The following is a 25,537-nucleotide window of genomic DNA, read 5'->3' as shown; positions in this document are numbered from 1 at the left end:
ATATGACAGAGTACTTGTTATGCCACAAGTAACCAGTACTCGCGCTCAGCCAGCCAGCCATACTGTTTACTACGACCAACCACGAAACAGCCCTCGTACGGCTTTCTGTGAATAAAAAAATTCTATTGGCAGTGTGGGTGCAACAAACAATTGGAGAAGAAAAAAGAGAAAAATAAGACACTTTACTTTTGGGGAAATTCTATTCTAAAGCTAAAATATTGTACGTAAATTTCGTGTGGAGATTTGCAGCGCAAAACCAATGCTAACATTTTACTTAATGTTGTGAGTGTTTTGTTTGTAAGTGTGTGTGCTTGAATTGGTAGAATAGTTTGTGTGTGTAAATATAATAATGACGAAAAAAAAAAAAACTTCATAACAAGAGAAAAATAATACTAAAATGCTGAAAAACACCGGCCGGCTTTATTTTCCAATGTTATTGTTGTCTTCATCACATTATATTTGCTCATTATTTTATTGTTTTCCTCTTTTTTATTACGTTTTTTTTTTGTTTGTGTAAATAATTGCTGTGTGTTTACGCCATGTATCTTGGCATGCAATGACACACTGGTGTGATGATGATGATGGTGGCGTTTCTTTCTTCTTCTTTGCTTGTGAATTACATTTTTGGAATGTTTGGGTTTCCTCTTTACAAAAATGATTGTTATTAGGATTGTGATAGTGTACCAAGTGTTCCGATTTAAGTGGCCAAAGGTTTATTGGGAGATACATCTTTTCTTGGTCCACTCGCTCGGCTCCTTTAATATTGCAGAAACAAAACAATTTACTGTCTGAAAAGCAAAATATATCATTTTTTGAAACTCCATTTCAGTTGCCTCTGCCTATTTTTTCTACTGTAGCACTTGCCGTCACATGTTAATTGTCAAAAAATATTTTATTCCTAATTGAATTTAAATTTTTTGAAAAAACCTTTTTTTTTTTTGTTTTGGAACGTAACAAGATTTTTGATAGCGGCTTCTGTTTTGTTTGTATTTAGAAAAACAATAAAGAATAAAAAAAGCAAACAAAAGAAAATGAATAAAGTTTTACCCTGGGAGCATTTTGAAAATTTATACAAAGTATTGAAAATCGAATATTTATTTCCAACTGGCCATGTAATACTAACATATTACTTTTCCTTTTGATATTCTTTCAGGAGCTTATTGGTCAAAATAGTAATGATAGTTCCAGTGGTGGCGGCCATAGCGGCTTAGGTTCGGGTCCACCAGGTACTCCCAATCCCCAACAAGTAATGCGTCCCACACCTTCGCCAACGGGATCCTCGGGTTCACGTTCCATGTCACCGGCAGTCGGTAAGTACTTTGGTGAAACTTTGTGGCCTCTTGCTATTATTTATTAACAACTGCTTTCTTTTCATTAGCCCAAAATCATCCAATTTCACGGCCTTCTAGTAATCAATCTAGTAGTGGTCCAATGCAGCAACCCGGTGGTGGACCCCCACCACCCCCATCTCAGCAATCGGCACAGCAGCAACAGCAATCTCAGCAAGGTCCTGGAGTTCCAAACTCTTCGTCTTCAGCTAGTAATTCACCTCAACAAGGACCGCCTACCTCAGCTGCCAGTGGCAGTGGCGGTCCACCCGGCGGTGGCCAACAACCTCCACCGCTATCGAATCAGAATAGTATAGGATCACAACCGCCGCCCCAAGGGCCAGGTGGTGGTGCTCAGGGTTATCCTCTACCGCCTCATATGCATGGCAGCTATAAAATGGGTGGTCAAAGCCCTGGACCGCAGGGTATGCACTCCGGTTATCCACCTCCACCGCCGCAACAAGCTCAACAATACTCTCAAGGTAGCTACCCGCCACGACCGCAATATCCGCCTGGTGCTTATGGTTCTACACCACCACCGCCATCAAGTCAGGCTTCATCGGTCAATAGCATGCCACCCGGTGGTCCACAACAGTATCCTGGCGCCAGACCCATGCCAAATCATAGTGGCCAATATCCGCCCTATCAAAATTGGGTACCGCCATCGCCACAGCAAGGCGGACCTGGTCCCGGAGGTCCAGGTGCACCTGGTGCTCCCAACATGGGTAATCATATCCAGGGCAAAGCAACGCCACCTCCTCCCCAGGGTAGTGGTTCGCCCCGTCCGCTGAATTATTTAAAACAACATTTGCAGCATAAAGGTGGTTATCCGGGCGGTGGGCCACCAGGTGGTCCGCCTCAAGGTTACGGTAATGGTCCCGGTATGCATCCTGGCATTCCAATGGGTCCACCCCATCACATGGGTCCTCCACACGGACCAACAACCATGGGACCTCCACCCACAACTCCACCGCAATCAATAATGGCTGGTGGTGTCAGTGGTGGTGAAGGAGGCGGTCCACCGCCACCAGACCACATTTCACAGGACAATGGTTTGAGCTCGGGTTCATCAGGATCGGCCTCAGGACCATCACAACATCCAGTCACATCTGTAGTCACAACCGGTCCAGATGGAACACCAATGGATGATGCTAGCCAACAAAGCACAATATCCAATGCTTCGGCAGGTAAGTGAAATGTGACATGGTTTCGCACAGAATATCATAATGAGAATGTTCTTATTTTATAGCATCAGCTGAAGATCCCCAATGCACTACTCCAAAATCTCGTAAAAATGATCCTTACGGCCAGAGCCATTTGGCACCACCTAGCACATCACCTGGTGGTGTTGGTGCAGGTGCCCATCCCGGCCATCCTGGTGAAGACTACGAAATGAATTCCCCTCCCAATTGGGCACGAACACCTGCTAGTCCAGTAAGTGAAAATGAAGAAGGAAATATTTATATGGAATAGCGATTAAATGTTTTTCATTTCTTTTTTCATAACAACAGGGTTTCAATAGTCACGTTCCACAGCCGGAAACATTTCGTGCAACACCAACAGCTGGCCCCACCACAGCTCCAACTTCAGCCAAAAAATCCGATAGCCTATGTAAGCTCTATGAAATGGACGACAATCCCGAGCGTCGTGTTTGGCTAGACAAGCTGAGAGCATTTATGGACGAGAGGCGTACACCCATCACAACCTGTCCAACCATCTCGAAACAACCCCTCGATCTTTACAGGTTATATTTGTATGTAAAGGAACGAGGCGGATTCGTCGAGGTATGCAAGGTGCCGTAGCAAATTTCCTTTTACTAACTTCTTTCTAGATTTACTAGCAATTCCTCCCCACAAAAAAATCCAAGTATATCAAAAACAAAAACCATACGTAAATCACCATAATCCAACCAAAAAAAAAAAAGAGCAACCACAAGCAAACAATGTAGTGAATCCAAAAAAAAAAAAAAAAAACATTTAGTTTTTAAAAATAGTCCACGATTAAGTACCAAATACATTATTATACTGTAGTGTTTTTACTACTTGTTGAGTACTCTATTGGAGCGATTTGCATGTGATTTTTCCATTATTCTTATTTTTCATTTTTTTCATTTTTATGTGAATGTATTTTAAAATTGCTTGCATTTTTAGTTTTATATTTCATTTCATGGAGACATTCCTACATTTCTTTTAATTTCACTGCATGTTTTATATCTTGATTTTTGATGGAATTTCAAAGCCTTTATTACAAGATTTGCTTGAAGGGTGACTGTGATGTCTATAAATTCATAGATTCTCCACTATTTGAGATCAAATGCTCCCTTCACTATGACTAACAAACAGTTAACATTCCTTTTTTAAATTCAACTATTTCATGCCATTCCAATTCCGTCTTCATATATTTGTTTATGAAATGTCCATCAATTCCATGCTCCACAATTCACCTACGTGTTTTTTGAATATCTTGCTTGCCCCATTTTTATTTAATTATTGATCCTTTATTTTGCATCCCATTCCGAATGTTTATTTTTGGTTTATTTAGAAGAAGAAGATAAGAAAGAAGGAATATAAAACATATTGTTTCATCAATTTTTGTTATGCTACATGAATTTATTTGAATTGCTGTATTTTGTATTTCAATTATATTAACTTGCAAACATTTCCTTTTTCTTTGCAAATCGTTGCTGTGTGTGTGTGTGTGCGCGATGTGTAATCATAAAAGGTTACCAAAAGTAAAACATGGAAGGATATTGCTGCCCTATTGGGCATCGGTGCAAGTAGCAGTGCAGCATATACGCTGCGCAAGCATTACACTAAAAATCTATTGGCCTACGAGTGTCATTTCGATCGTGGTGATATTGATCCTTTGCCTATTATCCAACAAATTGAAGCTGGTACTAAGAAGAAATCGGCTAAAGCTGCTTCGGTACCATCACCAGGTAATAAATGTGTGTGTTCAAATAGATTTGCAAGTGTCCATTAGCTAATGCTGTTCTTTTCTTTTTTTAAAATTCCGCAGCGGGCTCATCAAATTCTCAAGACTCATTCCCAGCACCAGTGGGTGCTGCCAATACCTCTATGGATGGCTATCCTGCATATCCTGGAAACTATCCCGGTGCTGGACCCCAGCCAGATTATGGAGCTGCCGGACAAATGCCTAGGCCACCATCTCAAAGTAATGCACAAAGTCCACATCCAGGTAAGTGTCGCGTTAGTGCCTTTCTGGTGCCATGGAGATTAGCCTTTATTATTCAAATAATTCATTGTTTTATTTTTATTTTTAATTTTTATTTTTTTTGTTTTGTTTTTAACATTTACATCTCATTTAACAACCACAACTTGCACACAAACAAACACACAACAACATATTGTACACCATTAATTCTGCAATCCAATCATCTATGTCGCCATCTCATATAACGTTCATATGTACACAAATCGACACACAACTCACATGTGAATTTGTGATATTGATATTGTGCCGTCACACAAACTAAAGGTCCAAATAATCAAACATCAGCGGCGACACCTGGTGGTGATAATATCAGCGTCAATAATCCCTTCGATGAACCGGTTGGCAGTGGTGCCCCCAATGCCAATGTAACTGCTCATGGAAATAATGTCAGCGGCGGTGCGGCTGCACCAACACCACCAAATGTGGTGGCCACACAGCCGCCACCATCGGCAAGACCACCTTATCCTCCCGGAGGACCCTATCCCCCACCACCGGTGTCTCGAGCACCAGGTACTAGTTACAGAACAAATAGAAAATCTTGACTTTGCTGTCGCCTGTCCTCTGTTGTGTTTCGGCCTCATATTCTCACACTGTTCAAATAAAATTTTCCTTTCATTCATGTTTTGTGTTTTATGTTTTGTTGTAATTTATTTTTCCCCAGTGTTGACTGTGACATCGGCTTTAATAGTTACATAATTATTCTTTACAGGTTCGCCATACCCAGGGCAACCAGGTGCTTATGGCCAATATGGCTCTGGTGATCAGTACAATGCTGCCGGACCACCCGGTCAATTTGGTCAACAACAGGGACAATTTCCTCCCCAAAATCGTAGCATGTACCCTCCCTATGGACCCGAGGGAGAAGCGTGAGTGAACTTTGAACTTCTAATTTTATTTTCCCTAGTTTAAGCCTTAATCTGTGAAGATCGACTCTGCTGTATTGCTATTTTTTAAATTCGTTCTTACGCCATTTGACAAAGAACCTGCATTGACTGACACTGTGTTATATTTCATTATTTTAGGCCACCTAGCGGCTCGAATCAGTATGGACCCTATGGTAATCGTCCATATAGCCAACCACCACCTGGCAGTTCGCAGACCCCATCAGCGCCCGGTGCCCCATCTGCAGCGGGTGGCCCTCCACAAAGTGGTCCTCCGGCTCCTGGTAGTTCTCCTTATCCACCACCTGGAGCTCCTGGTCAACAGGACTATTACAGACCACCCGATCAGGTATGTTATTTGGTGTGGGGTTTCCTCCATTTATGTTTCATTAAATACCGTTCTTTTACAAACAGGGACCACAACCCAGACGACATCCAGATTTCGTTAAGGATTCTCAACCCTATCCTGGCTATAATGCAAGGCCACAATTGTATGGTAAGTGTCTGCATTGTATTAAAGAAAAAGATTTGTCATATCCATATCCATTTAAAACATATTTTCTTATTTTCCAGGTGGTTGGCAAGGCGGCTCGAATCAGTACCGTAATCAATATCCCACTTCACCATCCCCACAAGCTTGGGGTGCTGCACCACCACGAACACAAGCACCTCCTGGCAGCCAGCTGGGACCACCAGGTCAACAGCAGCCTCCTCCTGGGGCAGCCACACAATGGGATCAACATCGATATCCACCACAACAACAACCACCACAGCCACAGCAACAACAACAGCAGCCACCTTACCAACAGTCGGGTCAACAACAGCCGCCACCACCACAATGGGCACAAATGGGCGGAGCTGGCACTGGTACACCGGGGGCACCACCAAGTGGTACTCCTGGTTCTCCTTTAAGGCCACCTAGTGCTGGTCAGCAGAGAATGCCCAATTCCGGCCCGGGAAATATGAGCGTTCCCGGTGGCAGTGGTCAAATGGGTGGTCCACAACCTGGACAAGGGGGTGTTGCACCACCAAATAGCAGCAGCGCTTCTGCTGGTGCTGCAATGCCACCAAACACCAGTATGGGAAAGCAGCCACCATTTTCAATGCCCCCACCTCCACAGGCAGGTGGTGCTAATGCTGCCGGTACCCAAGGACCCGGTGGCATGATGCCGGCTGTGAATCAACAGAAACCACCAATGGGTGTTGTTGGACCAGGCGGCGCACCTTTACTACAGCCTCAATCACAGCAGCAACAGCCGCCGCAAATGCAACAGCAAGTGCAATCGCAGCCACCACAGCAGCAACTACCACAACAGCCACCGCCACAGCCACAACCCCAGCAACAGCAGCAGCCCTTCCCTCCACCGGTGGGTCCTGGACCACCATTAATCAAAAAGGAAATAGTTTTTCCACCCGACAGTGTGGAGTCCACAACACCAGTGCTGTACAGACGTAAGCGATTGACAAAGGCCGACATATGTCCCGTCGACCCCTGGCGTATATTCATGGCCATACGGTCTGGCCAACTGACCGAATGCACATGGGCTCTCGATGTGCTAAATGTGCTTTTGTTTGACGATTCCTCAGTTCCATACTTTGGTCTGGTACATCTGCCCGGACTACTAACGTTGCTGCTAGAGCACTTCCAAAAGAATCTCGCCGAGATGTTTAGCGACGAGGGCGATGACAACAAGTCTGGCTCGAGCTCCAAAGGCAATAGAAAGTCATCATATAAACGATGTATTTCCGCCCACATGACTGCCAACCGAAGAAGGCTATGTGATACCATTAAGCAGGAGGCGGTGGATCGACAAGAGGATGATCCTCAATCGCGCTTACATGACAATACATCGGGTAACATTGGAATATCTAATGAGAATTACGACATCGTAGACGATGCCTCCGATGAAGATGAGGGCATCGATCTGGGACAAGTGAAACAACCACCCAATCCCGAGGAGAGGGTAGTACTATTAGCTAACACACCCAATTACACAATGATGTCTCGAAAGGGTTTGCCAGTACGCCTACAACCTGCCGAAAATGATATATTCATAACAGACGGCCTGAAGGAGTGGGATTCCGAATTTAATGGCAACTATGAAGAGACTGCTCCCGTGGGTAGTAATGCCTGGACGTACGGTTTTACGGATCGCGACATAAGCAAGGGCATCATCGATGTGTTCAAGTCCGAGTTTGTAGACATTCCATTTGCCCGCTACATTAAGGGCAAGTCTAAAGACACCAAACATAAACGGAATGCTGCAAAGACCAACATGGAAGACGATGACTCGTCGTCGACTTCGCCCGACGATGTATTGAAACCAAAACTAGAAAGCAATGATAGTGATAAAGAAATGGAGGATGACGAGGTCGAAGCTAGACTACAACAAAACACCTTCAATAAGAAGCGTCGACTGTTCAACAATTCCGCAGTGGGCAGTGCAGCGCCGCAATTGGAGCCAACAGAAGCCAAAAAATCGAAACTGCAAAATGACGAACAACAAGAACAACAACATCTACGCTTGGAAAAATCTGCCTTCACCATGCCAGAAATAAAAAGGGAAGAAGATTCCAACGAAGCGGCGACAACAGCAGCAGCAGCAGCAACAACGAATACCGACAGTGACTGTCGGGAGGTGGACATGGAACTTGAAACTATAACCACCAAAGAGCCCGCCGTCACCAAGACATTCGATCCTAAATCGACGGTAAGGGATCCGGCTTTGGTTTTGCAACGCCGACGTTCCTCCTCGTCCCTTGAAGATGAATGCTATACCCGCGATGAGTCCAGTTTGTATTTGGTCAACGAGAGTCAAGACTCCTTGGCACGTCGTTGCATATGCATTTCCAATATATTCCGCAATTTGAGTTTTGTGCCCGGCAACGAATCCATTTTGGCGAAGTCACAACGATTTCTGGCAGTGGTTGGGCGTTTGCTGCTGCTCAACCACGAGCATTTGCCACGGACACCGAAGAATCGCAACTACGACCGAGGCACCGAAGAAGATACAGATTTCTCCGATTCTTGTAGCTCGCTGCAAGGGGAACGTGAATGGTGGTGGGACTACCTCATCAGTATACGTGAGAATATGCTAGTGATAATGGCGAACATTGCTGGCCACTTGGATTTATCGCGGTACGAGGAGTTAATAGCGCGACCTCTAATTGACGGTCTTCTACATTGGGCGGTATGTCCTAGTGCCCACGGCCAAGATCCCTTCCCATCGTGCGGTCCTGCCTCATCTCTATCACCCCAAAGACTTGCCCTGGAGGCTCTGTGTAAGCTGTGTGTAACGGACAACAATGTGGATCTGGTCATAGCCACACCACCCCATTCGAGGCTTGAGAAACTATGCGCTGTGCTCACCCGACATTTGTGTCGCAACGAAGATCAGGTATTGCGGGAGTTCTCTGTTAATCTGCTTCACTATTTGGCAGCAGCAGACAGTGCAATGGCCCGAACGGTGGCACTGCAATCGCCTTGTATATCGTACTTGGTGGCGTTTATAGAGCAGGCTGAGCAAACAGCCCTTGGCGTAGCCAACCAGCATGGCATCAACTACTTGCGAGAGAATCCCGATTCAATGGGAACCAGTTTGGACATGCTACGTCGAGCTGCTGGTACTTTATTGCACTTGGCGAAGCATCCGGACAATCGATCGCTGTTCATGCAACAGGAACAACGGCTGCTGGGTCTAGTAATGTCGCACATTCTCGATCAGCAAGTAGCCCTGATAATATCACGTGTTCTATTCCAAGTGTCGAGGGGTCCAGGCACGGCAGTCAATTCTCTCGAATATCGCATGCAACAAAAGCAGTTGCAACAAAAGAATGGTGTGCAGGATCGAAAACAAGCCGTCGTCGAAAGAAAACCAGACGAAGCTGCATTGTCTTCGGATAAGGAAACGCCGGCGACGACGAATGCAAGTGATTCGAAAACTGCCGCGACAACAGAAGCGTCGGGGTCTGCAGCAGATCAGCAAATAAAAATTGAAGCTAGTGAAACGGCGATATCTGGGGGAAGCAGCAACGAAGTCGCGCCGATGTCTAGCAACTCAAATGCCAACGATAGCAGCAGCAGCAACAGTGGTGGAGGGGGTATAGCCGCCGCCGTCAGCAACAACATCGAAAATGTAGCCGGCAAAAATCCAGCCTCCTCATCCTCCAGCACTATGATTGTTTCGGCCGATAGTGAGAACAGTAACAGTAGTTCGCAAATAACGCCCACAGCTGCTTTCAACGATGTCAGCAACAGTAGTACAAATAGCAACAGCTGTGGAACGGCAGCCAGCAGTCTTAGCCAGAACAGCACAAACAGTTCGATCGGTAGCTGTAGCAATCTGAGTTCGAGCACAACGGCGCCCACAATGCACCACCACGCGCACCACCATCATCACCTGCATACGAACAACAATAATAGCAGCAGTAGTAGTGTCAGTGGTCAGGGCTTGACGACGAGTGAGCAGTTGAAGAACAATATGCTGGGCACGGTTGCTGCCACGAATAGCAGCAATAGTATGAATAATATGTCGTCGGCAGCTGCGGCAACTGCAACGGCCACGACTAATTCTGTGGCAGCACAGCAGCAACAGCAAATAACAGCGCCATCACCACCAGCCACCACAGCACCTCCATCTCAAGCCCCAACTGCGAATACATCAACGACAGCGGCGGTTGCGTAGTATACAATGCTACAGGCAGCTGAAAACACACCAGCTGCATCGACAATGTTTGCTTACCATCATCATCAGCAACAGCAACAGCAACAACAACATCACCATTCCCATTCCCATGGCCAGTCTGCTGTTTCACATCATATGTGGCCGCCCATGGCTGTTCCTCAACTACCGCCACCGCCGCCATCCTCGACACATCTTCCCCCAACGACAATAGCAGCTCCCACAAATGCCACAATAGAGATGCACATGATGAATACTCCAACGCCACCACAGCAACATCCGCAATCGCAGCATGAAGAAGCGACAACATTTCAACAACCATTGCCACCAACCTTGGCACATCAACATCATCATCCCCACCATCATCAGCATCAGCAACACCACCACCATCAACATCAAACGCCAACACAATATAGTATACCTTTACCTCCTGGCCCTTCGTCAGTTTTGCAACACCATCATCATTTGCAAGCGCATCAGCAGCTACGATTGTCAGGACAACAATATGAAGGTCAAACTACTGCTCAGCAGCAGTCACCATCATTAGCAGGTGGAAGTCAGCAACAATCATCTAATACCCAACAGCAGCAGCAGCATCATCATAATCAGCAACAATCTCAGCAACCAGCACATCAGCATGACTCGAGAGATCAGGTTAATTTCTAAATGTTTACTAATTTTTCTTCTTGGTTCGATGGAAGAAGAAAAAATAATCCGCGCGAGTTTGCTTAAAAAAAAGAGAACAGAAAGTGTAAAAGTAACTCCCTATCATATTTATTTAATATTCTACGTCTTTAAATGTGTTTCGAAAAAAACTTTCACAATGTTAGATTTATTATAATTTCTTTTTTTTTTTTTTTAGTCGTACAAACATACATACATTTATAATAAATTGATATTTTCTTTTATCAACATTTGAAACATCAACGAAACATCAGCCTAGGTCTTTTGGGAAAAAGTTAAACCAAATTCATAAACTATCAGAGCTATTTTTAAAGAGTGACAGCCTCCTCAATATCACAAATATTCAAAACTATTCAAAAAAATGTGTTTCGAAATTGATTCCGTTGTCCAAAGGCTTGGAAAAATAGATTTTGAAAGCTATAAGAGAGGTGCCAACTTTTAAGAAATTGAATTGGATACTGAAGTATTTGTAAGTGGAATGTATGACAGCGAAGTGCTTTGGGCGTGTTATAGACCAATTGTTATCTGACTTCCAACGTTGTTGGCTGATCTGATAAGTCATGGAACATAAATTTTGCAAAGAAATGTCCTTCGTTTTTAAAGTTTAATCTTTACTAACATAAAATCTCCATTTCATGAATGTACGACAAACAATTAATTTGGAAAAATATTTGAGACAATTTCAATATGGATTTAAATTTAAAATGGATTAGTCGTTATGGATTCATTGTCAATAGACTCCTCTATGTTAGTCACCATATTGTTGTTCCAACAAAATAGGTTAAGGACACGCTCTTTGACCAAGTTAAAATAAGGACTGTCGTCAAGGAGCGGGAATCGAATCGTTGTAAAATTTGACTCAATTGAGTTTTTTTTAAGCGTAACTTTCCCCCATGGTACATTCATTCGAACAATACATTTGTTGAAACATTTTGAAAAAAAAAATTTTTTTCAACTGTATACATTAATAATTTAAAAATTGCTTTTGCTTTTTATTTTAATTTAATTCCATATTTAATAATCTTAATTTTACAATTTGTAATTGTGAACAGTTCTAGCTCTGTTCCAGAATCGTAGTAACATTTTTACATTTCTTGTAATTCAAAGAGCGAAACATTTTAAATCAAGTTATTCACAACATTTTGAATTTTAATAAAATAAAAGTAATAACACTTTAGTTATTCAAATTTCAAATCAAAATCTCAATTTGCAAACAACGTTGTTCAATTGGTCTCCCTATAAATATTCCAATATCCAATTGTCTTGTTCCAGACTCTGCCTAATGATTGTGGCGATAGTCATTCACTGATTTAATCCTATCCTTACTATTCAGACTTCAATTAAAGAATCATACTGATATCCTACGAAGTAGTAATATACAAAATCCTTATAAAGATGAACCTTGAAGGAAGAATTTAGAATCAAAATCCGCAAATCTAAAGGCATTAAATGATTCCTTCCATTCAATGATCTGAATATCATTTTATCAATAGTGGAGTGAAAGTTTTTTTGGGCCAATTTACGATAGTAATATATATGAACTCGCAAGGAAGGAAAAATGACATTAAAAATAAGTCACCTGATTGTAATTTCTTTTTAGGCATTTTTGGGTACATGTAAATATTAAACAAACACCAGACAGACAGACTGTATATAGAAAACAACAAAAACAACCAAACAAACATGATGAACAAATTCTATATAACAATGATGATAAGCAAACATTGAATTACTTAGTAGACAGTACGATACACAAACATTAACGCAACGAATTTATTTGCAAAAACTCTGTTGCTAATATTTGACAAAAAAAATTAAAAAACAAAAATCATTAGGACAAAAACAACAAGCCGCAAGGTGAAAATAAGATGTATACAGATTTAGATTTTTTAAAAAAGATCTTTATTATATGAAATTATAGATATTACAACCAACCACTACAACAAAAAGAGAGTAATTAACAAAAAAAGAAAAGAATGACTAAATACAATTTAAAGAAAAATAAAGGTTTAAATACTTAATTGCACATATTAATACAAACTCCCCCAATATTAAAAATAAATACAATTAAAAAAAAAAATATGAAAAAAATGCAAAAAAAAAAACATTGGAAACAACATATATATTGTATAGATATGCTATTTTTTATTTTAACGGAAACCCCCCTCCCTTTTTCTCTGTCCCAATTACTAATTATGTATGTAAAGGTTATAATTTATAAAACAAAACCCGTTCTAATTAAAACTATATATAATAATTTAATACGAATACTATTAAAAACAAAAAAATATGATAAAGAAGAACATACGCGCAACTGCAAGATATTCCTAACAAACGACAAAAAAAAAAAAAAAACAAAACAACAACAAAATAAAAATATAAAATCAATTGTAATGCTTTTTCTGTTAGAATCTGTAACATTAATTAGTTATATAATTAAAAAAAACAAAACAAGTAATCATAATAAAACCATAAAATGCGAAAAGCTAACAAAAAACAAGCAAAACGAAAAGAAAAAAATCTTATTAAGAATTTGTAGTTTACATAATATGGTCGGTCATTATTATTATTACTATTACTATTAATAACAAATTTATATATAAATATTACAATTACCATAACTATATACAATTATGATTACTATTATTATTATTATTACATTAATAAATGTGTCTGCACGTGTATAAACATTTAGATTTATAAATATATAAAGAAATACATCTAGAAAATAATATGATCCATACATTTTTTTATTTAATTTAATTAAACTTGCGTTTTTTTAATTTTTATATATTTTTAACGGCAGTATTTATTCTACACAATGTGTTAATTTATGCTTTTGTTTTTCTACTCTCACTCTCTCTCTCTCGCTATGTATCTCTTTCACACCCAACCACACCAAGTACACACACACAAAAATTCATTCAATTATGCAAACTACACAAATGAAAAGCGATAAAAAAAAGTTAATAACATTACTACTATTTAAGACTTTAATGTAGATGGATAAAAAAGGATAATATGTCGTCGAAGGAAGAAGATGGCAAAGAGATAAATAAGAATGCGCGGAAAAAGGCAGTGTTTATCGACACTTAATCAAATCAATATAGCCATATGTGGGTGTATGAGTGATGGCTAGTGTGTGTATATCGTTGTGCACCCACATGTGGCACCCACACAGACAGATATCGTAAATGTTGAAATATATAAATATATAGAATATAAAAAAAGAATGTATTTTTTATTATTTCTAAGAATGTTTATTAAGGTTTGTTTCTATTTTCCTTTCTTTTGTAATACTTAGCTGTCTATAAAATAAATATATATATACATAACATACTAAACGAAATGAAACTTCAGACATTTTTTGTTTTGTTTTTTAAGAAAAAATGGAGGAAAAATGCAACACCATCAGAAAAAAGTCAGTCTACATTTCAAAATAAAATGTTGATGGATTTTCACTTGTCCCTCATTCAATATTAGTTGTAAATTGGCCACACTTGAACCTCCCTTCCCCACAAAGAAACAAAAGGCCCCTTAATCATCAATGTTATACAAAAAATAATAAACAAACACACAACTATTACAACAAACATTTTTAGCTTAAAAACAACAACAAAACCTTAATAGAGATTTTGATGAACATTTTCGAATGTTTGTTTCTTTGTCAACAACCACAAATCGTATTCGCAACATTGTAACACTTGACATAACTTGACAAAAGAAAAAAAAAACAAGAAATCAATCTTAAAAACAAAAGTCGTGAAATGTGAAGAAACATAATGATACTACAGAAATATATATTTAAACAATTGCTTAGTTTTAAATAAAAAAAACAAAGAAAAACAATTAAATTAATAAACGTATATATACATATATCTTATTATAAATGAACAACAACAACAAATAATATTCTTAGCTATAATCTAATTTGTCATAAAAAACACTATATCTTAAACAAAACAAAAACCATTACGTTCGTGGTTTTCCAAAAAAAGAAAATATTATTATTGATAATAAATGAATGAAATACAAAAAATAAGAAAGAAAAATACTTAGAATTTCCCCACATCTCCCCCTCTACATTTCCCCTAACTTCCTACACTCAACAGAGCCCCCATCATCCCCCTAATCAATATACATTTATTAACATTGTAAAAAAACCAAGCAAGATGAAAACAAAACGAGAAAAAAAAAACAAAACAAAAAACAAATACTAATTGTAGTTTTAACTTTATATTTAAAAAATAATAATAAAAATGATAAAAATATATGGTATTTAAAAAAAAACTGTGCTTTTGTTGCTGTTTTTTAATATAATAAACACTGAGTCAATAGGAGGTGGATGAAAAATGTTTTAACAAAAATAACAAATTCAAATCAATTTAATAAATTAGGTGACGAATGCCAAATTAGGGGCGACGTCAACAAAGTGACGGCGGTGTCGCCGTCAACATATAAACTTAGAGTGATTATTCCTCCCATTCTAAAACATTCATCACCGACAATAGTTCCGATTCTAGGGGAGATTTTTAAGGGTTACAAATTCCGTTTGTAGAGCGATGTCGCAAACGTATCTGAACTACACGAAGTTGGCCTCCATGTGATATCGTTGCGCATATTAGTTAAAAACATGAAGTGATAAAACGTACATCGGTGGTGGTACACTTTACCCTCCCTTCAAATTTTCCTTAAATTCTCTCTTCGATTGCGATGAAAACAAATTTGTTTCAATGAAAAAAATCTGTTATTTTTTTATTTATTGTAATTTAAAATATACACGCTTTTACTTATAAACCAAATATTTTTCACCAAATGTGGTGAATTTGAACTTCCAGGTGAGTAGAGTGTGCAAGTACTCTGAACGACGGACCAGGAGACGCAACACCGAAGAGAAAAGATCCGGGGCAGTGAGTATAAGAAGCCACTGTTCAATAGGAAGATAACTCGGTGAGCTATTACAACCAGTAAAAAAGCGATTTGGGGAAAGCCGCTCAACGGGGCCTTGATCAAGTCTGGTGACTTGCCAAAAGCCACCGGAGATTGCAGCTTTAAGTCCCTAAATCGAAATGTTTGGCGAAGAACTCTATCCGGCATTCATCAACTAAATTGAAAGAGGAATATGGGAAAGCATGCGAAGAGGTGCTTGGTCGCACTTTATTCGAATATAATCATATGGATATTTGAACCAATTTTCCGTTTGGTTGTACTCGTTGAGGAACCTATCTTACACGAGAACCATTGATAAAGTTAAAAGAGCTGCATCTGTAGTGATAACATGTGAATTTCGTAGTATACCCAAGCTGTAATAGACACCCTGCTTAATTAAAACCCCTTAGACGCCTTAAGTCTATTGGTAATGGACCAAGTGCTCCCTGGGATTTAGAGAACTTTACCAATGGCGCAGAGAGTCTTTTGGACATTCTGTTATTTTAAAGCAAGCCAGTGAGTACATATCACCTCGGTTGAATTTTAAATTACTAGACATCCACATACATGACGGGGACATCTTTACCCGCAACAGCTCGCCTTTCAATGGTGCAGGGGTCTTGTGCGAAAGCCTGAACATTAGGAAATCTCTCAAACTTAACAACAACTGCAGCGTATTACAGTCGGAAATCTTGGCTACCTTTAAAGCCATGCATCGTATTCCAGTCTGTTGGTAACGGTAACAGTGAACTACCACTAGAAAGAAAAGAAAATTTGAACTGCACTCTCTGGAAAAAGATCAAGGTCCCTCATCTCCATGGTTAAATAAGAAATCAGTAGGTACATCTCCGCGATTGGTTCCAGTGAAAAGATTACCAATTTCTCATTCAAAGCTCCTTTTCATCCGTGGAAATTGCCCCATATTTACGCCTTCTGCCATTCTAGTGGCAATTCGAAACAATGACAGACGTTTCGCACTCAAAACGAACTGAGACGACTGCAACATCCTTCACGTAACATTCTACACCAACAATTAATGGGGGGAGGACCCCAAAGATCCTCCCTATAGGCATATTGATGTAGACGTTGTAACGTTGGATATATCTCACCAGCTATGGGTCTCCGTGTTGCACTGTACATGGATTGGATTTCTCAGGTTGGCGACTTAGGAGAGTTTGTCAACAATTTGTTAATCAATTTCTTTCAACATAACCAGTGAGATTTTGTCTAGGGTTAGAGGGTTGATGCATCTCCCTGTTCAGCGTCTGTACCAACTATATCTAGCAATTTTTCAGTCGTCATTTCCCAACAATTTTTCAAATCTGGCCGCTAATTAGAGAATCAGCTTTAACCGTCAGCCAAGAACTGTAATCCACGCAATCAAATCAAAGAATGCCTCGGCTGTTACCGTGTGACAGCATAAAACCAACCTATCACCATCTGGTAATTAGGCCTAGAGAGAGCCTTAAGGTCAACCGGCTTTTCATGCAGGACTGAACAGTATTCACTCTAATAATGCCACAGCAGTTATAACAGAAAAAAAATGAGTAACATTCTCGGAAAATATCTGCCTCCTATCGCAGATGAAGAGCCAGAGCTGCCGTGGCAAAGCAGAGAGTCTGTGTGATGCAGCCGCTTAAATTTCTATGGGGCCAGTAGTGTGGCGAACGCCTGTCCATTGTGTGGCACAGGCCCATATGTGACGATGCATCTCTTTAACTGCCCAGCGAAACCTACTCACGTATCGCTATGGTCCCAACCAATACAGGCCGCTTCATTTTTGAACTTGGTTTAGAGAAGATATAATCAGATCGAAAACAGCAGTTTGCGTTGCTACAACAGCAACAACAACCACCAAACCAGCACCGGTTCTATTCATTTCAAACGATGAAGAAACTTGTCCAATGAGTACGTTTTCAAACGGAGGACATTAAGCCCGCAAAGAAAAAAATAATAGCCAAAGCCAATACTTCAAACTATGAAGTAGTTAAGAACAGGTGAAGTAGTTAAGAACAGTCGGATGGACTAAGAATGTCTCTTAAATGTTATCTACAACAAGAGCTCAACCGAATTTCTCAAATTCGTCCTTAAAATGCAATTCCTAAATTGCACGGATGTTGTAAACGGACCACTACTACGCAGGATGCTCGCAAAAACGTTATTAATCAATGGCTGGGGTGAGTTTATAGAATGGGCCTATACTTCTGCTAGTTGTTATCGATTTGAAGCGGATGACTACAGGTAAATAAATCTATTATGATTTTCTAAAATGCTTAAACGACAAATCGAAGAAAAACTCGAGAATTTATGCGTCTACAAATTTAATCTCAATCCCATCTAAATGATGTTCTAAAAACACAGTCTCAGATCTATTAAAGGTCTATAGAATGTGGGTAATATATGTTAGTAATATACGCAATATGTCCTACATGGACTATTGGGCTCCATTTATAAAGTTTATACCATAGCTATCGAAATTCCTTCGATGTTTACGACGTTGTGCCATTTTGAAGGACGGGACTCATAAACACTACTATGGCTAACATAATTTTGTCAAAATCAGTAAGCCGAGGAACGCCATAGGGTTTGGTCAAACACCCAGAGTGCGAACAAATTTTTCTGCAGAAATGGAACTGGTGAAATATTACGATGAGCTTCATCGATCCGACCCGTCTGATCTCAGTCGAAGAGTATTAGCATAAAGAATGGTTTGACAATCGGAAAAGTTGGAACATTGAATCCCATAGGAGTAAATTGTAAACATGACTGATAAAATGTAAAGCCGATTACATGACCTCCAAGGGTGGTTGTGTTTGTCAAAACGTCATCTGGATGGATGGATGTTGGGACACATTTGGGATTATTCTGTAACTGCTTCAACAAACTGCATATTTTCAATCGCCTTGCCAGACCTATGCATCTCACTCGTGAAGATCTTTGGCTACAGCCTATTATGGTAGGCTAGTTTTTAATGTTTGTTGTTGCAAAATAATCAGGCTTAATACCATTGTTTTTTTTTATAAAAAAAAACGTTTATTTATATTTGGAGAAAGATGGTAATGTTTACCAGGGGTAAGGCAGGGAATACCTAGGTTTCCGAAAGAGCCATCAATCCTCATCAGTTCTCTTGTTTTTTGTCTGGGATAACTTGATAAGCATAGTTTAACATTCAATATAACAAAATACTATAACAACTGGAAAATATATTCGTAACGGAGGTCTTCCTGGATTGAAAACATTATGATGTCTAAAAGAACTCCACTTTTATTAAAAAGGTGAGTTGCCATTCCTTCCCCAACCCAAAAAAGATAACACGGTATTTTAAGGTTATTTTTAGTTTGTTTTTTTTTTATTATTATTTAGAAATAATTATTGATTATTGTTTCTTGTTTTTTATCATAAACTTAAATTACAACTACTGAAAAGAAATAAGAAATGTTTGTATTTTTTATTAAAAAAGAGGCAAAAATACTTTATTATTTGTTTGAAAAAAAAAAAAAAAAACATGATGATGAATATGTGAGAATTAGAAGAACAAAATTGAACGAAGCAAATAACTAATTAGGAAATACTTGAGTGGGTGTGTGTGTGTTTTTTATTCATTGTATAAAGATACGAATAAATATAATTCGAACTGCAGCAGTTGTTAGGAAGAAAAGGAATTGGAGTATTGCATTGAAGATTAATGGTGGATGCATGAACTTTTGGTGTGTGTTAGAAGGGGAATGAACAAAATGCTTGTATGCAAACTGACTAAAGTTAGAATAAATCTATAATTTAATGACAATCTAAGAGAGGGTGAAAATACTAGTAATAGTTAGTGGTATGGTTATTGTTGTTGTGGTGTTATCTTTGTTTTGTTTTATAATTATTATGGTTGTACTTAATTATGATTATGAATAATTTGCTCCTATAAAATGTACGATTCATTGTTGTTAGTCTTTTCTCCATTCAATTGCATTTTTTGTTGTTGTAAAGTGTGTTAGAATTTCATGGTGTTTGTTTGTTAAGGGCACGTGTTGTGGACGATGGGTGTACAAATCTACGTCAGTTTTTTGCATTATTCCTTTTAGTGCTTTGTCGCTGTTGTCGAACATTCTCACTTTGTGAAAAATGTCCAAGGCAAAGCACCTCTTTAGGGTGTTAGTGGAAGTAAGGGTTGATATTAGAAGTGCTTAGCTTGGCTAAGATTTTTTTCCACAAAAAATCAGCAATTAGGTGAGTTTTGTTGTTTGTTTAAAATGGGGACTTTCGTAGGTTTTAACGCATGCTTTAAAACGCACGTAAAAATCTACAACAGCATGCGACGCTTTGTATTGGTATTGTTGTACGTGGCTTGCGGCCATCATGATGAACCAAACTCGGCCATCCATTTTTCATATTTATCTAAATCAGCCTGTGAAACACTTTTGTTGCAGCGGCTAATGGCCTCCATGAAATCTTGTTTTGATACTGGCAAATCGACTTCTTCCTTGGCCAGTTGGCGAATTTCTTCGGGCGTCAGACCAGCAATACGGCGACGCATAGACATCATACTAGCATCTCTGAAATAAGAAGTTTGTACAATTTCAGTTTGTGTTTCCAAAACATATGAATGTGTTTGTATTTACCTGCAAACATTTGTTATATCCGCTCCCGAATATCCCTCTAATTTCTGGGCAATTTCTGCAAGTTCTACACTTTCATCTACCTTCACTTCTCTCAGATTAATCTTAAGCAATGCCTCACGACCCTCGCTCGAAGGCAACGGTATGTAGATACGTTTCTCTAGACGTCGCCGCAAAGCCTCATCGATATCCCAGGGGAAATTGGTGGCGGCCAATACCATAACAACTTTGTTGGCCTCTTCACTGCCTACACCATCCATTTGTACCAACAATTCGGATTTGACACGTCTGGATGCTTCATGTTCTGATTCCGAACCACGACGCGAACATAACGAATCGATTTCATCAATGAATATAGTACTCGGTGCATAAAACCTTGCCATTTCAAAAAGCAAACGTACCATTTTCTCCGATTCACCGCGATACTTGGAGGTCAGTGTTGATGAGGAGACATTAAAGAATGTCGTTCCACATTCGGTGGCCACGGCTTTGGCTAGCATTGTTTTGCCAGTACCGGGAGGGCCAACCATGAGAACGCCTTTCCAAGGCCGCCGAATGCCCTGTAAAAGAAATAAAGAAATTTAACATCTTTACAATTTATTGAAAATCGCAGTCTTTAGCAAGCCCAAAAATCTCGTTTATTATTATAAATGCTATTAGTGTTGTTTGAAACGTTCAAAAAATGTACAAATATTTAATTCAATTAAAGACCCATTAATATAAGTTCCAAAAACCAAATGTGGATTCTAACAGAGTTTGCAAACGTTTTGTTAGTAGGCCACACATTCAAACAAATAATTTCTTTAGATGCAATCAATGGCGAATTTCCGTAGAATACCCTTTCTATATTAATACAATATTATTAATTTGAAACTTTATATGGAGTAAACAATTTAACGCTAACACTTGAAAAAGTGATAACATTTAATGGGACCCATTTATGATCTATTTTTAGATAGCTTGTGAAGTCAGACGGTGACTATGCACCAATCTAAAGACGGAAGTATTCAAGTATATTGAACAATTTCATTAAATTTCAATCACTTAAGAGTAGATAAGATTTCTGCCGATATTAAGCAACTTGTAACATACCTTAAAGTAATCCGGCATTAACATTGGCAATACAACAGCCTCTTCTAGTAAACGTTTAGCATCATGCAGATCGGCAATATCATTCCAACGTATTTTGGGATTACGTTGTAAGATGTCGCGTTCTAAAACATAAATTACATTTCAATACATTTAGATGGAGGTATGTGAAGTATTTAAAACACTTACCCAGTATATCAACCAATTCAGCTTCAATGTGATTATTTGGTTGAAATTTCTTTTCTTCCTTATCTTCTTGATCCGGTGATTCATCATCTCTGGCCTCGTCATTGTCTTTGTTGGAGCCATTATCATCTTTGTCCTTGGAACTAGTAGAATTAGTACTGCTAGTAGTGGATTTGCGATTGGTGGATGGACCGCGTGAATTTACTGACGAACGTGCCGAAGATGGACCGGCATTTGATTTCTTATTTAGACCATTACTTGAAGTGCTATTGCGTGTCGGTATGGTACTCTTTGTTGGTACTGGTTTTTTACCCGGTACACTACGATTGCGATTGGGCACTGAAGGTCTGTCCATAAATAGAGGGAGAGAAATTTGTTTGTAACAGATATAGCTTAATATGCTCGTGATTTAAATTCCCAGCTGATTTTGCATAAATAAACTTTGGGTGGTATGATTTAAATTTACAGCTGGTTTTGTATAAATAAACTTTGGGTGGTGTGTCAAGACTCGAATATATAGCGGACGGCCAGGGCAGTTGGTCCACAGATGCGAAGTAAATACAATTAAGGCATTTTTGCGTTTACCTCCCATTAATATTTTCCTTAATGATTCTCATATTTTGCTTAAAAATCTTAAAAGGCCGATTCCGATCAAACCTTCATCATAGAATATTCGTTTGTCCATTTTCAATTTTATTTATTTAGAATTCACCAGTATGAAGGAATATATTAAAATAAATCCTAAAGCAAAACTTAAATTCATAAAACCCACTAGAGTACCGAGTAATAAGAACAACTTGATTATGGAGACAAAGCAAAATGTGGATGAAATAAACATGACTCAATTCCACGGATGTGACTTGTAAAAAAATATATTATAAAGACGCGAGTAAAGATGAATGTTTGCCCAAATGATTGGAATTCAATACCTGCTTGTAAATGTCTTTCTGATTACGTGTATGAAAATCAATTACATGGAACAGTTACAATATCATGAATATAAAAACACGTATGTATCAAAGGGTTGGAGGGATAAAGAAACATCGGATCATTGTAAATAAGTCTATTGGGCTAAATTATTTTTCTGTCCCCTCGAAATTTTAATGTATTAATTTTAACAGCGAGTGCAAGGCATAACCATTGTCCTCAAAGTGTCTACAATGAATTTTGATTAAAACATACTTTTCTGGTTTTGGTGGTCCCCATACATCAGGATCCTTGGGTGGTGGCGTCCATATATCAGCATCCGGACGAAACCATGAGGCAGGATCTTTGGTCTCTGTTTCACTGGTTTGTGTACGGAATTTTGATGCAAATGATGAAGTTTGCAAATCCAAGGTCATATCCGATAAGGTGCGTTGTATCTCCTTTATCTGTGTATATTCCTTGGTGATTTGCTGTCTAACCTGTTGTCATAATTAGAAACGATTAATTTTTTGTAGTTTATATATATAATACTTATAAAACTTACCATAGTCCATTTACCCTTTCTCAAAGGATCATTGGTTGAACTTATCATGCGAGCCAATAAGCCCTGTAGACCTTCATAGTAGATGGAGGCTGAGTCATAGTCACCGGTTAAGGCCATATCTCTGGCCAATTTGGCATTCTCACATATTTCCGCTATTGAAGTCTTGGACATCACGGTCATTCCTACACAAGATTTTGTCTTTTGCTTGCCTCCTCTCAATAGCTGCAAAATAGTTAGAAATGCAATAAAGCGTGTAAATGTAAACGATATAGATAGACATGTGCATGTGATTCGTTTAACCCTTTGGTTGTAAAAATATTTTACACATTTACAAAAATATTTAATCGTTTAATAATAATTTGCCCAGAAACCTTTAAAATTATGGAATTTGCAATTGATGGGTATATCCCATGTTTTCATGGTTCGATGATCCGCGAACTGATTTTCTGTTTTTATTCCATAGACTCTAAAAAGAACAAGCCTATTTTATATATTTCGACGTAATGATATCATGTTTTTTATAATACAATCATTTTTTCTTGTTTTTTTGCAGCCGAAAAATAGAATTAAGTCCCATTAGGTCTAAGAAATCGTAAACTTTTGGTACTCACTAATGTAAATTGCATTCACCCCCATTTACTGGACTTTGTGTTTTCGAACAACTTATAGTGATAGTTTGTACATAATATTACGTTATCGTGCACACTATCCCTATTATTCTAATTTCAACCTTTCATCTGTGTTCTATGACCTGCTTTTGTTCGGAAATTTAAAACTTTCGTCTATGTGATAGACTTCAACACTGTCTATGCAATACAATTTATTATTAAAACAAATAAGTTTTTGGATGTGATCGGTGTTGGGATTGGAATTTGGAATATACCTATGGAAATATCTCCATATTTGTACGACATATCTCCATTTAAAAATTTAACGTTTTTGTAGTTGGTCTGTTTAAGCTTAGGAATTTAAGACATTCAAAATTAATTATCCGGTTATCATATTAAAAAATTAAGTCTTTATCAGGTGGCACCACTACTTTCCTTGGTTCCGCTAGAATATGCGCACTGACTAAGCCAACAGTAAAACATAGGGTACTTTCGAAAATGTAGCAGGCTCACATCTCGAAAACTATGGATTTCATTATAAAACAAATAAATTCTTTCCATACCGGCCTCGTTTGATTATTGGTATTATTACTGAGGTTTCATTTGCTTTTGACAAACCAATGTTTGACAGATGCTCAGCGTGAGAGTATCAAATGATCTGACCAAAGAGAGTAGGAAGTTGTCAATAAATTTAAGTTTTGCTCATCAACATTCAATCAAACACAGAAAAAAACAGCAGCAGCAGCAGCGGCAACAATGGATAAAGAAGGGTTTCTTCTGCTGTTAGCTCTTTTTGTTTTGTGTAGAAAGTAACAATAATGGAAAATGGAAAGTATGAACGTTGGTGACTGTTTTTTTGGCTTGCTTGATTCATAAAACTTTAAATATTAAAGTTTATGACGGGCAGCAACAACGCAAACAATCAATCTTTGTTGTTTTTTCTTTCTGAATGATAATACCCATAATCGAGTGGCTCCTACATACATATGTATATTCTCCGTTTGTCGCCCTTTATATCAGCAAGCTAACTAAAATAGATCTCTTGACCTTGTTCTGGCCAAAAACGAAACATCAAAAACATTAGTTAATCATTGCCGACCGATTATTATTGCTGCACAAATGTATTGCTAATTGAGTGGCAATTAAAACTGGCTGGATGAGTGCCATTGTTGGCTGTGACTGGTTGCTTAAACTTGACACTTTAAACAGCTATTGCTTACTACCTGACTGCCAACCAGCCCACTAGCCGTTGTGTGTGGTCATCATTGCTGTGCCGTGTCGTCGTCGTAATATTTTCTCTGTAGACGGCATTCAAGACGTTGAAGGAAATTTACATGGAAATTGCATGCAATATTCGTGTTCTATAATAGAATTGGAATATCATTTCCTTATCTTCGTTAACTCCTCCACCACTCCACACAATACGTCATTCGTTTTTCATGTCTTGACTTGTTTCTTTATCTCACGCACTTTGTCAATTTGTTTTTTTTTTTTCGTTTTCTTTCATTTCGTTGTCTAGTTTTTCTGTGGCGTTCTTTCTCCAATGGAAAACTTACGGTTATTGACATGAGTATTGTAATTTATTATTCACTGTTGCCCGTGCGAAATTTTATTAGATATTCTCTTAATTTGTTAATGGTTTGTTATCCAAATTTATTGGAATTTTATGTGGAATTTGTATTTTTAAACGGGTGTTGCTGCATTTCTTTCACAAACTTAATTTGGTGATGACAACGGGGCGATTGCTTCTTTGAGAAATGATTTCGATTGAATCGATTACTGTTATCGGGCTCTAAATGCAATAGGTGTGTTTTATTTATTTTTGGTATTTATTTTTG

At 38.6% G+C, this 25,537-nt stretch overlaps 3 protein-coding genes across 17 annotated transcripts in view; 2 read left to right on the top strand and 1 right to left on the bottom strand.

The window, feature by feature from the left end:
* The window catches only part of LOC101893897 (trithorax group protein osa), a 143,115-nt gene extending 132,987 nt beyond the window's left edge, over positions 1-10,128 (top strand). For 7 of the 15 annotated variants that reach the window (XM_059122710.1, XM_059122706.1, XM_059122707.1 and 4 more), the window contains 11 exons: positions 1,154-1,310; positions 1,379-2,515; positions 2,578-2,762; positions 2,840-3,121; positions 4,050-4,275; positions 4,347-4,526; positions 4,827-5,072; positions 5,272-5,428; positions 5,585-5,792; positions 5,858-5,939; positions 6,017-10,128. In XM_059122710.1, coding sequence (XP_058978693.1) covers positions 1,154-1,310; positions 1,379-2,515; positions 2,578-2,762; positions 2,840-3,121; positions 4,050-4,275; positions 4,347-4,526; positions 4,827-5,072; positions 5,272-5,428; positions 5,585-5,792; positions 5,858-5,939; positions 6,017-10,128 — 6,972 coding nt within the window. Of the gene's footprint in view, positions 1-86; positions 221-958; positions 1,077-1,153; positions 1,311-1,378; positions 2,516-2,577; positions 2,763-2,839; positions 3,122-4,049; positions 4,276-4,346; positions 4,527-4,826; positions 5,073-5,271; positions 5,429-5,584; positions 5,793-5,857; positions 5,940-6,016 lie in introns of those variants that run through there. The other 8 variants (XM_059122717.1, XM_020036620.2, XM_020036631.2 and 5 more) reach the window with 8 other exon arrangements.
* On the top strand, positions 9,994-13,199 carry LOC101894070 (polyadenylate-binding protein 1-B). Its single transcript, XM_020036637.2, has 2 exons — positions 9,994-10,779; positions 12,410-13,199. Exons 1-2 carry the CDS (start codon positions 10,135-10,137, stop codon positions 12,434-12,436), a joined length of 672 nt encoding a protein of 223 aa, XP_019892196.2. The 5' UTR covers positions 9,994-10,134; the 3' UTR covers positions 12,437-13,199.
* A 6,538-nt stretch (positions 13,200-19,737) lies between these two features.
* Positions 19,738-25,440, bottom strand: LOC101893621 (katanin p60 ATPase-containing subunit A-like 1). Its single transcript, XM_005175469.4, has 7 exons — positions 25,256-25,440; positions 23,092-23,313; positions 22,803-23,026; positions 21,624-21,967; positions 21,438-21,559; positions 20,349-20,905; positions 19,738-20,282 (listed from the first exon to the last, which is right to left on the bottom strand). The coding sequence occupies exons 1-7, from the start codon at positions 25,265-25,267 to the stop codon at positions 20,084-20,086; spliced, it is 1,680 nt and encodes a 559-aa protein (XP_005175526.2). The 5' UTR covers positions 25,268-25,440; the 3' UTR covers positions 19,738-20,083.
* Between the last annotated feature and the right edge of the window lie 97 nt (positions 25,441-25,537).

The sequence above is a fragment of the Musca domestica genome, unplaced genomic scaffold, assembly GCF_030504385.1.
Source record: "Musca domestica strain aabys unplaced genomic scaffold, Musca_domestica.polishedcontigs.V.1.1 21, whole genome shotgun sequence".
Classification (NCBI taxonomy): domain Eukaryota; kingdom Metazoa; phylum Arthropoda; class Insecta; order Diptera; family Muscidae; genus Musca; species Musca domestica.
The sequence above is the reverse complement of the archived record's forward strand: the minus strand, read 5'-3'. Positions and strand labels throughout refer to the sequence as shown.